We start from the raw sequence: 12,275 nt of genomic DNA on the forward strand, positions 1-12,275 counted from the left end.
GCTGTTATTCCAAAGGAACCTTCCCCTTCACTCCATGTTATTCCAAAGGAACCTCACCCCTTCCTTCCATGTTGTTATTCATTCCTGTCTTAGCAAGTGCTTTCCTGGTCTGAACACGGAGACTATAAAATTACGTTACATCAGTGTCTTAAAAGTCACCCAGGCCTTAGACGCCTTATAGTTTAATGCCGCCTGTCTGAGCAAGGTACCTAGAAGACAGGGAGAGAAGGTGGGAAGACAGAATTGGCACTGAAAGAGAACTCCGTGAAGTGTGACTTTCCTGTTGACAGACTGGGAGTTGGCTGTCAGATTTGGTAATGCCAGGGTTCATGAGTACACAGGCTGATGAGATGCTAACCTGGGGGCGGGGGTGAATTCAGGAGAGGCAAGCAAGCAGGAACAATAGGCATAAGGAGTTTTTCTGAAAAGGAGAATGGTACAGTAACTGATGACAGATGAGAGGCCATATTTTTTTTAAGAGCTTTTACTAGGTTGTGTCTTAGGGTAGAAAACATTTCCAAATGTTTGGATGCTGCAGTGAAAGGGAGAGCTAATGACGCGTGGGATGAAGCCAGGTCCTTGAGGGTGGTAAAGGGACAGACATGAAGGAAGGGGCTGGCTTTAGCTTGGAGCCGAGATGGTTCATCCACTAACCAAGAAAGACAGGCAGAGCCTATGGGTTCCAGAGAGTACACCGGGTGACCAAGCCTGACAAGGTAGGGATCTGATTGAACCTGGCCTTGGCCAGAAGCAAGAGGAGCACTGAGGTCTGAGGGAGGGGAGGAAGTGAGCAGAGAGACTCAAGTACAGCGGGGCAAGCAGCCTGGATCATTTTAAATTGTTGTATTATTGATGGTAAACAAACTACGGATGCAAACACATATTGGAACGCATGTATATGTGTGAAACATCACTGTGATCAAGACAATACACAGCCATTTCCTCCTAAAGTCTCTTCACACCTCTCTGTAGCCCCATCCCAACCCTCCCCTTCTCCAGGTGCCCCCTCGTCTGTTTTCTGTCACCAACAGGAGACTGGATTCTCTAGAACCTTTGTAAGTGTTACCCTACAACTGCAGTTATTTTTCTCTGGCTCATTTCACTTGGCATGATTATTTGATTTTCTGTGTTACTGTATAAGTAAGCAGTTTCTATTACTGCTGAGTTGTGTTACATGGTATGGAAATAGCAATCCATCAATTCATCGTTTGATGGGCAGTTGAACTCTTTCCAACTTGGATCTATTTTAAATAGATCTGCCCTGAATATTCATGTGCAAGCCTTATGGGAACACATGTTTTCTGTTTTCTTGGGATGACTGGATCATATGGTAGATGTATATTTAACTTACAAAGCTGACGGGCTGTTTTCCCAAGTGTTTATAAATAAGTAATTATGTGTGGACATCTCCACCATGTCTATATAAAGTATTCCAGGTCCTTTGCATTCTGGGAAGAGTGTTCAGGAAGGGCCTGCTGTAGGTGGAAGAATTAACAGTATGATAAAAGAGGAGAGGAGCTGAAAAGATGGGGGACAGCATGGAAGGTGTTTGGAATCTGGGGTGCTTGTCAATAGTAGCCGTAGGAAAATGAGTAGCTACTATTAGGTGGAGAATTAGCCCAGGGCAGGTAAGGAGGTGAAGATTTAGATGGCCTCTGTCTGGATGTTGAGCTACCAGAATTGACGGCAGGAGTAATGTTTGAAAGTATCCCAGTCAGCCACGTACAGGAGGAGTAGTGACCAGGGAAATCCCTGAGGCTTTGTTTGATACAGACGTCCTGTGTAGGACTGAGTGTTCCCAAGTCTCTTCCTCTCTGTTCATGGTCCATGGCAGGTCTCTCCTCCACTCATGGTCCATGGTGGGTCTCTCCTTCTCTGCTCATGGTCCATGGCGGGTCTTTGACTCTGTGCTCATTATCCATGGCAGGTCTCTCCCTCGGGTCTCTCCCTCTCTGATCATGGTCCATGGCGGGTTTCTATATTAATTCCCATCTACTACCGGAAGAAGCATCTCTGATGAGGGTTGCCAAAGGCACTGATGTACGGGTATAGCAGTGTGTTATTAGGAGAGTCATTTTATTGCGAAGTTCCTTTAACAGAATAATAATAGTAGGCTTTCCCCCAGGTCCATGGCCTATCTAGTCTCATGTTCTCATCCACTTTAGCAGTTTCATGATGGGTGTGGCAGAGTCTATAAGTATTCATCAAAAGAGTCCATGACTCGGTGTGTGAACCTAGGAAAAGTCTACCTGGGGCACTGTGGTAATCAAAGAGCCACTTCAGGGGACTGGTAGGATGGGATTCAAGAAGGACAGAAACCCCAGTCTGGCACCAACAGGGTGGGTGGTGACAGGAAAACCGTGAAGAACCGAGGGCGAGTTCTATGTCGGGACATGCTAAAGAATTTACTCTACATTAAAATTTTTAATTTTTTACTGTGTCAGCTACTCAGAGGACACATATGCAACAAGCATGTATTTAGCACCTGTCTTAAACAGAACATTAGCAGTGCTTGGAGATTTTTGTTTTTATTTGTGTTATTTTGTGTGCTGGTGTTTTCTGCAGCTCAGCATTTAAGACAGAGCTTTGCTTGCCCTCAGTCAGGCTGGATTTGAACTCTCAGTGTAATTCACATATGAATCCATAGCCTTCTTGATTCAGCCTGCAAGTGCTGGGAGCCAGCAAGTCTAGCAAATCGGTGAGCTCCAGGTTCTCTGAGAGCCTTGCCTCAAAAATACAATAGAGAGGGACTGAGGGAGACAGCTAACAGTAACCTCTGGCTACCACATGTGCATACTTAGACACATGCTCCCATACATACACACATATACCACACACATATCTCTCTCTCTCTCTCTTTCTCACACACACACACACACACACACACACATTGAGGGAAAAAAGTGCAACTAGTACCAAAGAGTTCTAAAGAATGAATTATCCTGTTCATAGAGGCAGGGGATAGAGATGTAGTTGAGTTGGTAGGGTGTTGGAGTGCCCTCAGCACTGTAGAAACTGAGTGTAGTGAGGTGCATGCCTGTTATCCCAGGACTTGGAATGAAAGAAGAAGGAAGGGTCAAAGCTGTCTTAAACTACATGAGACCCTGCTATTTTTATCTAAATATAAATGTTGCTTTTAACTAAACCTCAATCATTTGATTTTACCAATAAAGACTCAGGAGCCAGATGCTGGGGTGAAAACCTGCTAGCTCAAAGAGGCCAAGAAAGCAGCCAGCCGACCTTCCTTCTTTGCCAACATCCCAGAAAGAGGCTTTCTCCCACGCCGTCTCAAACCAAAAGGCCGCCAAACTCAGTGCCCCTCCCTACTACTTCCTGTGTATCTCTCTGTCCATCTTCCTGACTCCCTCTCACACTCTATGGTTACTTCCTGTCAATTGGTTGCTTGCTCTGCCTCTTGACCTATGGAATGCTGTTTTTATTTAATCCTGTTTTCAAGAAGCAGAAAGCTCTCAGATTAAAGGTGTGTATTAGGGCTGAGCCACACCACACCTAAAAACAGGTTTTTACAGTAAATAACACAATCTCGGAGTTCACAGTGTAATCAAATATCCTGCAACAAGACCCTTTCTCAAGAAATAAAAATGAATAAAAGAGCCGATTATCCTCATAAAGGCATTCAGTAAATGGTTAGCACCCACAGCAGAGTGCGTGCACTGTCAAGAAGGGCAGTCAAGGAAGACAGCTCAAGTGCCCACTGTAAGTTGACCCCGCCCTCAAGAAGCTCTCACTCCTCCCACCTCTAGGTTCCTGATACCCATTGCGTTCCAGCAGACCAACCGCCCTGTGCCGGTTGTATATTCTCTCAATACTGAATTTCAGCTCTGCAATAATGAAAAGGTGTTCCTGATGGATCCCAACACGTCTGATATGTCACTGGCAGAAATGGATTACAAAGGAGCCTTTTCCAAAGGTGAGTTGCTTCCTCAAGCTACAGTAAGGGGCTCCGCCTAGAGAGACAGTCCCTGGACTGGATGCAGAGTCTGTTCATGTCTCAGTCAGCAAGCTCTGTAGGGGACATCCCAGGCTTCCGTTCTGGGGCAGCCAAGATAGAAGCAAGGTAAAGACTCCCATTCTTCCCTCAATTTATAAAAGCACATCGTGGTCTCAGTGCTCTAGTGACTTGCTTGTAGCACCATGAGGAAGCACTGGTCTGGGTAGGAGGAGGACTGGCATTTCCAATCCAATTCTGACATGATGTCTAACTTGGGTAAGTTATCTCAGCTCTGAATTCCCTGGAGGGATTGCAGTAGCACTCTTATTGGCTCCCAGTTATACTGTCACTGCTGTGGACGTCACTAGCACAGGCTACTTAAGGGAATAATGACTGAGCCATCTTTTGGGCTCTTGGAAGAATTAAATAAGATGGAATAAAGAACTTGAGGCCATATCAGACGCTGTTCAAAACAAACAGTTCCCACACTAGGCTTCCTGCCAACCCAGCCTTCAGTATTTTTACATGGATGTTGTTTTGCCTGGAATATTCTGTCCTGTCTCCCAAAATATTCTGATGAATCCTTGTTCATGCTTTAGGAGACAGCTCAAAGAGCATCTCTCCTGAAACCCCTCCACACCTCTCCCAAAGCAGCCTCTAGCCTCTAGCCTGTCTAGCCCCACAGTCCTGTAACATAAAGCACTCAGATCTGTTGGAGCGGGTGATGTGTAGCATTGTACATGCTATTACAGTGAGTTGCCGAGCCTAAGTGCCCTCGCTCTGCATCCCTCTGATTCCCACCTTCACTACTTGCAATCTTAGCGACTTTCAGCCACTCACTTAGCCCCTCAGTGCCTCGGCTTCCTCAGCTAGAAGACCGTAAGCACCCCATGAGTTTCACTACGTGAGAAAAACTTAGCGCAGTATGCAGCAAATACCGAACTTGGTGAATGTTATCAATAAATGTCATTAATCTCTTTGCTCTCATCTCTGCCCTCTCATTTGCATCTCACTTTCCTCTGTCTCCCCTGTGCATAGCCGAGTGGTTGGCATATCATAAATGCTTCAGTAATATTAATGAATTAGAGGAGCGATAAATGGTAAATGTGTATTTCTGGGGCACTTGGAATCAGAGCTCTTCATAGAGAAGACACTTTTGATTCTGAGGAAGTATGTCACATCCTCTCTGCCCTTGACACTGTTTTCTCTTTAACCTCGGAGTCCAATCGAGTTGATGTCTTTCGGTCTTTCCAGGGCAGATCCTTTACGGCCGGGTCCTTTGGCATCCAGAACAAAACCTTCATTCTGCTTACAAACTGCAGCTGGAGAAAGTCTATCTTTGTACTGGCAAGGATGGCTACGTGCCTTTCTTCGATCCTACGGGGACAATCTACAATGAAGGGCCACAGTACGGATGCATTCAGCCAAACAAACACCTGAAGCACAGATTCCTGCTGCTGGTATGCTCTCCGTTAATGCTAATGCCAAGGAGCAGGTAGTGAGCCAAGGTCTCCGCTGTGAGTTCTGGCAGAAGCACAGTGCTTTCTCTATACTTCCTTTTTATTGTTCTTTTCTCTCTCATGAGTTACCTACTACGTTACCAATTTATTGGTTATGGTGACTCGCAAAGATATTTGCTTTTGACATTCCAAGAAGAGGAAACTCTAAGCCAGTGTATCTTCAAGACTGGTTCAGAGGCCCTGAGTGGTCCTCACACTCCTTCCAAGAGGCTACAAGGTTAAAATTGCTCTCCTAGTACTACAATGGTGCCCCCTTTGCACACTCACATCCTCACCAGAAAGTTTATTAATATGATTTCAGAGTCCGTGTTGTACTTGGGGAGTGGAGAGATGATTCAGTGGTTAAGAGCATGTACTGCTCTCGCAGGGGACCCAGTTTGGGCTTCAGAACTCACACCAGGAAGCTCACAGCCCCCGGGGATCTAATGTCCTCTTCTGGTACATCCTCTCCTCAAGCACTCACATGCATGTGTATGTACACACCTACACACACACACACACACACACACACACACACACACACACACAAATTAAATATTGAAGAAGGAGCAAAAAGTTCTGAAGACTATCCAGGGGATGGAGATACAGCCCAGTCAGTAAAGTGCTTGCCACGCAAGTGTGAGGACCTGAGTTTGATTCCCAGGACCAACATAAAGAGTGGTCACATGCAATCCTAGCACAGGGAGGACAGACAGGAGGATCCCTGTAGCTCACTAACCAGCCACTCTAACCAGTCAGTGAGTTCCAATTTCAGTGAAAAACCCATCTCAAAATAAAGTGAGGAACACACCCAATATCAATGTCGGGGCATCCACTCACAAGTACACATCCCAACACAAACATGTCCATACCACACACAAATCATCTATCCATCCATCCATCCATCCATCCATCCATCCATCCATCCATCCATCCATCCATCCATCTATATCTGTCAGCTAACTATCTGTCTATCATCTATCTATCTATCTATCTATCTATCTATCTATCTATCTATCTATCTATCTATCTATCTATCTATCTAATCTATCTATCATCTATCTACTGTCTATCATCTATCTATATATATATCATCTATCTGTCTGTCTATCTGTCTATTATCTATCTACTGTCTCTATATATTTATCTGTCTATTATCTATCATCTATCTCTCTATCTATCATCTATATATCTATCTCCCTCAATTACCTAAAGAAGTTGTAAATGGATACCTCCTTTTTCCTGCTTATAGCTGTGTTTGAAGCTAGACTTTCTTCATAAATCAGTTAGGATAGTATATCACAGCTGACTAAATGAAAAAACAGTTAGGAATCTCACAAAATGGGATATCTTTGAAGACAAAGATGAATATGGGCATATTTCACTAAAACATATCTTCCTTAGATTCAAATATAATGAACTTTTCATTATAAATTTAAAATGAATCAGGAGTATTTATTTTAATTGTTCAGGTTTAATTTTTAGTAAATATTGATAGAAGAAAATCACATAAATAAAAGTTCTTTGAGGTCTTTGGTTTTAAACTATGGAAAGGGCCCTGAGACGAAGTAGCTTGAGACCTGGTGGTCTGCTGGGTATGTCCAACCTTTGGACAGGCAAAGTGAATTCGTCTACAATTCTTGTCAGGGGTTTCACAGATGACTAACAACATCAAAACATCACAAAAAAATTAATTTTGTAATTTTGTGTTGACCGACATTCATAGCTACCCTTGGCCACACGAGGCCTGTGAGACACAGATTAGACCCGAATCCTCCCTCAAGGGTGTCCAGAGGCAGCACCGACTTGGAGGAAACCCTCTATAGCACACTCTCCTCAGCCAACCCACAGAAGCAGGGGAGAACATCCTCTCCTCAGTATGGCCTTCTACAGACCCCATCTCTCCCTCTTTTTAATTCTAGGATCGCAGCCAGCCGGAGGTCACTGACAAGTACTTCCACGACGTGCCTTTCGAGGCCCACTTTGCGTCTGAGTTGCCCGATTTCCAGGTGGTCAGTAGCATGCCAGGTGTGGATGGATTCACCCTCAAAGTAGATGCCCTCTATAAGGTGATTGTCGGTTTCCTTTGATAACCTTCTTGCCGTGAGGCCTTTTTCATTGTTAGTAAACCTACCCTACACTCCGAAGCTTTCCCTGTCCTCACTAGACCAAAGCAAGGATAAAATCCTTTGATTTACATCTGAGCATGTGCCATTGCCCATCAGTAAGTATATGGGCTGCTCTGATTTTTCCTGAGTTCTTTTAAATTCTAGCTTTGGGGCTGTTGGCTGAACCAGCTGATTTCACAGGCATTTGAAAAACCCTGAACAGAGTCACAACGCCCAAGTTAGAGGGGCACAGATGACTAGTATCTTATAGGGGAAAAAAAATACCCTACATTCTAGCAACAAACATGACCTTCCAAGATCAAATTTTGCACTTTTTTTTTTCTGTCTCCAAGCGGTTATCCATGACCTTGGGTTTCAGGGCCATCACTGCTCTTTGGAAGTTATTTCAAAGCCATGAAGTGTTTCCAGGCAGGCAGATAAGGAGGCAATAAAGTACTCGACGGTCCTCCTCTGGGGGGTGATCTAGAGAGTCTTTGAGTTCAGCAAATTTTTGTCATGAATCTGTACATGATGCTGAGAACTGTTTAGTGAAAATTTGTTGACTGACTCCATTTTAACTGAAGTTCATCAGTAAAAAGTAATTCAGTATAAGGAGCGGTTAAAGAGCACAGAGAATAAACGTGGTAGTTAATAGTATTATTTCACTGCTATTAATAAAGACCACTAACTCATAAGCGTTCATTTAGCTAAAGAGACCATGAAAAATAAATTCTCAGGCCATTCCACATGAGTAGGGAAATTGAAAAGAATGTGTTTAGCTGTCCTAATCTGGAAATAAAACAGAATCCCGAACGCTTGGTTTAGTTCCCTGTATCTTGGAACAGAGAGCATCCATTGCCAATATTTACTGGAGACCGTTTCTCTGCCTGGTCCTGTCATAGCAGATGTCTTTCGCTTCTCCTGAAATGCTCACGGCTAACCCGTGTCTCGCCTCCCTGCCGCTCTCCTCCTGCAGGTGGAAGCAGGACACCAGTGGTATCTCCAGGTGATCTACATCATCGGCCCTGACAGCGTCTCAAGGCCCCGGGTCCAGCGCTCTCTCACAGCCTCTCTGAGGCGCCACCAGAGGGACCTGGTGGACCCCAGTGGCTGGCTGTCTCTGGATGACTCCCTCATCTATGACAATGAAGGAGACCAAGTCAAGAATGGCACCAACATGAAGTCCCTGAACCTGGAGATGCAGGAGCCCCTTGTCGCTGCGTCCCTGTCCCAGACGGGAGCGTCCATCGGCAGTGCCCTGGCTGCCGTTATGCTCCTCCTTCTGATCTTCCTGGTGGCCTGTTTCATCACCAGAAAATGCCAGAAACAGAAGAAGAAACAGCCCCCCGAGGACACTCCGGAGGAATACCCCCTGAATACCAAGGTGGATGTAGCCAAGAGAAGCGCAGACAAGGTGGAGAAGAATGTCAGCAGACACTACTGTACCGTGCGCAATGTCAACCTACTGGGTGACAGTGAAGGGTCTTACCCATTCAAAGGTGCTAAAGTAAAAAAAGTGAATCTGGAAGTCAGAGTCCACAACAACCTACAAGATGGAACGGAAGTTTAGTGAGAAGACCCATGTATAATTGTTTTTTTCTAAACTCGTTTTTATAAGACAGGGAGAAATACTGGTATTTTTATAACCTTTCAGATTTAAAAAAAAAAAAAAAAGGGAAAACTAGCTTTGAGTGGTGGACAGCACACATCGCATGCATAAAACTCACAACTGAGCTACCTCATGAAGTAGAACCACTGAGACCCCCAGAGTATCAGAGTAGAGTTACGCCTACAGGTCCTGTGACAGTCTCAGTGGCTGCACAGAGCGACTCTGTAAGGCTGGCCACAGAGGTGCTTTAGAATTAGGACAGACACTGGACAATTAGCTTTGCTGATACACTCGGGAGAGCGGGTGCAGCGTGGGTAGCAGATATCTGAGAGTACAGAGCCTTTGGTTTCCTCCTTTGCCCCCAGCTTTCTACTGTGTGGGCTTTTCTGGACTTCCAGGCAGCAGAATGCAGGCTGCTGACACGGATTCCATTAAAAATTCTAATGGGCACAACTCAGACATTTGTGCATTGTGTCCACTTGATGGCCTGTGCACCCTGGCCTCTACGTACACTTGGCTTTTCTAGAGCTCTTTTTGAATGCGGATCTCAACATGCTTTAGACTGGAGTGCATGTCTGTATGTACTTAAAAGCGGGGAGGACTCAAGTCGGGCAGTGAAGAGTGCTGCAAAGTTCCAGTCTTTGCATGCCAGAGATCCTTTTAAAGATCAGCCTGCTTCCCCGCTTCCAGGGCCTTCTGTGGTGCAGTAACGCAATAGGAGCCCGGGTGCCTTGGGTTTTTAGTCTTGTTAGTGTTTCTGGAGAGTAAGTGAATCACTTGAACGAGCACATTTCCTCGAGGCTGGAGTAAAGCCAGAGTTTGCGGGTCCACATGGGGCCTGTTTGCTGGGTGTCACACAGCAGATAGAAGCATTGTCCCTGGCACAAGAGCTCGGGGACTTCTCTCTGGGGGTTCTTTTCTGGTAGCTCAGGCACTTAATTTCCCCCATATCAGTCCGAGACAAGGCCACAAATATGTGGCTTTTACATAGCATAGTGTTCAAATATCAACTCAAATATTCTGTGTGCAGTGTGCACACAACTTGCCTTTGCTTTGTTTTCATTTCTGCCTTATTGGCAAAACATTAGGCGTACACATTGTGATTTTAACCAGAGGCACAATTCCATTAGGCAGACGTGAATGCTGTTCCGGTGCATGGCACATCCTATCACTGAGCAAAAAAATATAGCATCCATGTTGTGTAGTGTTTGTATGGAAATGACCCAAACTCTCTAAGAACATTCCAGACTCCTACTAAAATCTAGAAAGAGTGAGCCGCGAGAAGCTCACAGGCCCCTCTGCCGACCCCAAAGCTTGAGCACAGAGCCTGTGTGAGCCACACCTCCTCATTCTTCAGCAGTGCCTTGCACACTACCAGCATGCCAGACGTGTTTGTTGAGTGAACGAATGGATGGTGCTGTGGTGAGTGATAGGGAGTCAATTTAAGAAGCCAGGCTGAGAAAACATGCCGGCGGTATTACAGGGCGTGTAGAAGTGACCTCTGCTGTACTTGGATTGCGAAACAGCCCTCCAACTGGGAGGGGAAACAAAGCACACACACTTTTAGGTGGGCGTGACTGGTGGTGGTCCTGAGGAGGCAGGAAGAGAAAAGATTGCAATGATTCATAGGCTGTGTATTGGCATCTAGAACAGATTTGGGGGAAAGCCGGTTTTCACATTCTGAGAGTAGTGCAGTGTGTTCAGGAGAGGGTGTGTTGGATTGAGCCCAGAAACTCCTGGCTGCTCAGGTGCTGCTGCAGACCAGTTTGCATAATTCAGGGCAGAAATTCTGGAACAGCGCCAGAGCAAGGAGAGGGAGCCGATCATCTGTAGAGCAGCCTCCCATTCCCACTTGGCCCGTTACTGGTCACACCTCCCAGTGCCGGGGTGTTCACACTTGAGCGCAGCAGATTCCCACGGGCTCCCACGGGCTCCCACGGGCTCCCACAGGCTCCCATGAGCTGCTTACACACACCTTCCTTCACAGTCAGTGGGACATGGACGTGGGAGGAGATGGCAGAAAGAGCCCAGTGTGGGAAGGGAGACTGAACCCAGAGGCTTTCATGTCCAGGGTGGGGAGTGGCAGGGACACCAGCCTGTGCAGACCTGGACGTGGAGAACTCTGTGAAGGAAAGCCCCTGATAATAGTGTCACCTCCCTGCCTCCCTGCCTTGCCACTCCAGACACTTTATTAGAAGCCAGAACTACTCTAGTGGATGCCCACTTCTTACACAGAGAGCGCTGAAGAGGTGTGAGGCTGAGATTTGCCCTATTGATGTCGAATTATTCATTTCATTGAGGTTTTCTACTTCATCTTTGGGATTGGCTAATTTGGTGACGACTGTGGATTCTATTTCGGTGAAAGCTCTGCTTTCGGCGTTTCTTACTTATTCACGAATGCCTTGTGTGTTGCTCCAGTAACCTTTTATATCATGCCTTCAGGTGAGAGGGAAGCGAAAAGCTCTCAGCAGGTCGTTCCTTGTTTCTGTCAGACGCTGCCTGTGAAGGTCAGAGGAAATAACGGTCTGCGCCGTTCTTCTGCCTTGCCTGCCCCGTTAGCGTACCAGGGTCTTCTGAAAGCTCCTGCAACTTCCTGCTCTTGGATAGGAGCAGCGTTTGCACAGTCTTGACGATCTCACTCTCGGTCTCCTGTCGGGATTTGTTATTCCTGGTTATTTCTCACCTGCCCAGACTGAGGAAAACATTTGTGGTGCTGTCAACCTGAGTTCCTGACCCTCAAATGATGTTTTTGTATCTCCAGTATGAATTTGTGTGCTATGAATTTCTGATTTCTCCAATAGCCTATGCCACTATATAAATTTGTATCAATAATAAATGGCAGCCTGGTTGTCTTTTGTTTGCTTTACTCTGTTTTGTTTTGTTTTTTTCATTATTCATCTCATTAGTATAGAGCTGTGCCGAGCTGGTGCATCGTTCTGCGACTGGAGGCTTTTTTTTTTTTAAGAACAAAACTGTACTAGTATTGAATCTGAGGCATAGTAACTGTGCTAAGAGCAGGATGCTGCATAAATTCATGTTCTCCGATAGCTTTCTTTTGCAGTCAGAACAAAGAGAAATCATTTCATTTCCATGTGAATACAGTAGGA

General features: G+C 45.6%; 1 protein-coding gene across 1 annotated transcript in view; it reads left to right on the top strand.

Moving 5' to 3' along the window:
• The window catches only part of Fras1 (Fraser extracellular matrix complex subunit 1), a 337,326-nt gene extending 325,292 nt beyond the window's left edge, over positions 1-12,034 (top strand). Inside the window, exons 70-73 of the mRNA XM_037208856.1 lie at positions 3,765-3,931; positions 5,207-5,412; positions 7,374-7,520; positions 8,536-12,034. Of these exons, the coding sequence (XP_037064751.1) occupies positions 3,765-3,931; positions 5,207-5,412; positions 7,374-7,520; positions 8,536-9,129 (1,114 nt within the window). The 3' untranslated portion in view covers positions 9,130-12,034. The remainder of the gene's footprint in view (positions 1-3,764; positions 3,932-5,206; positions 5,413-7,373; positions 7,521-8,535) is intronic.
• The last annotated feature ends 241 nt before the right edge of the window (positions 12,035-12,275 follow it).

This window comes from Peromyscus leucopus, chromosome 10 (genome assembly GCF_004664715.2).
Source record: "Peromyscus leucopus breed LL Stock chromosome 10, UCI_PerLeu_2.1, whole genome shotgun sequence".
NCBI classification, from domain to species: Eukaryota; Metazoa; Chordata; class Mammalia; order Rodentia; family Cricetidae; genus Peromyscus; species Peromyscus leucopus.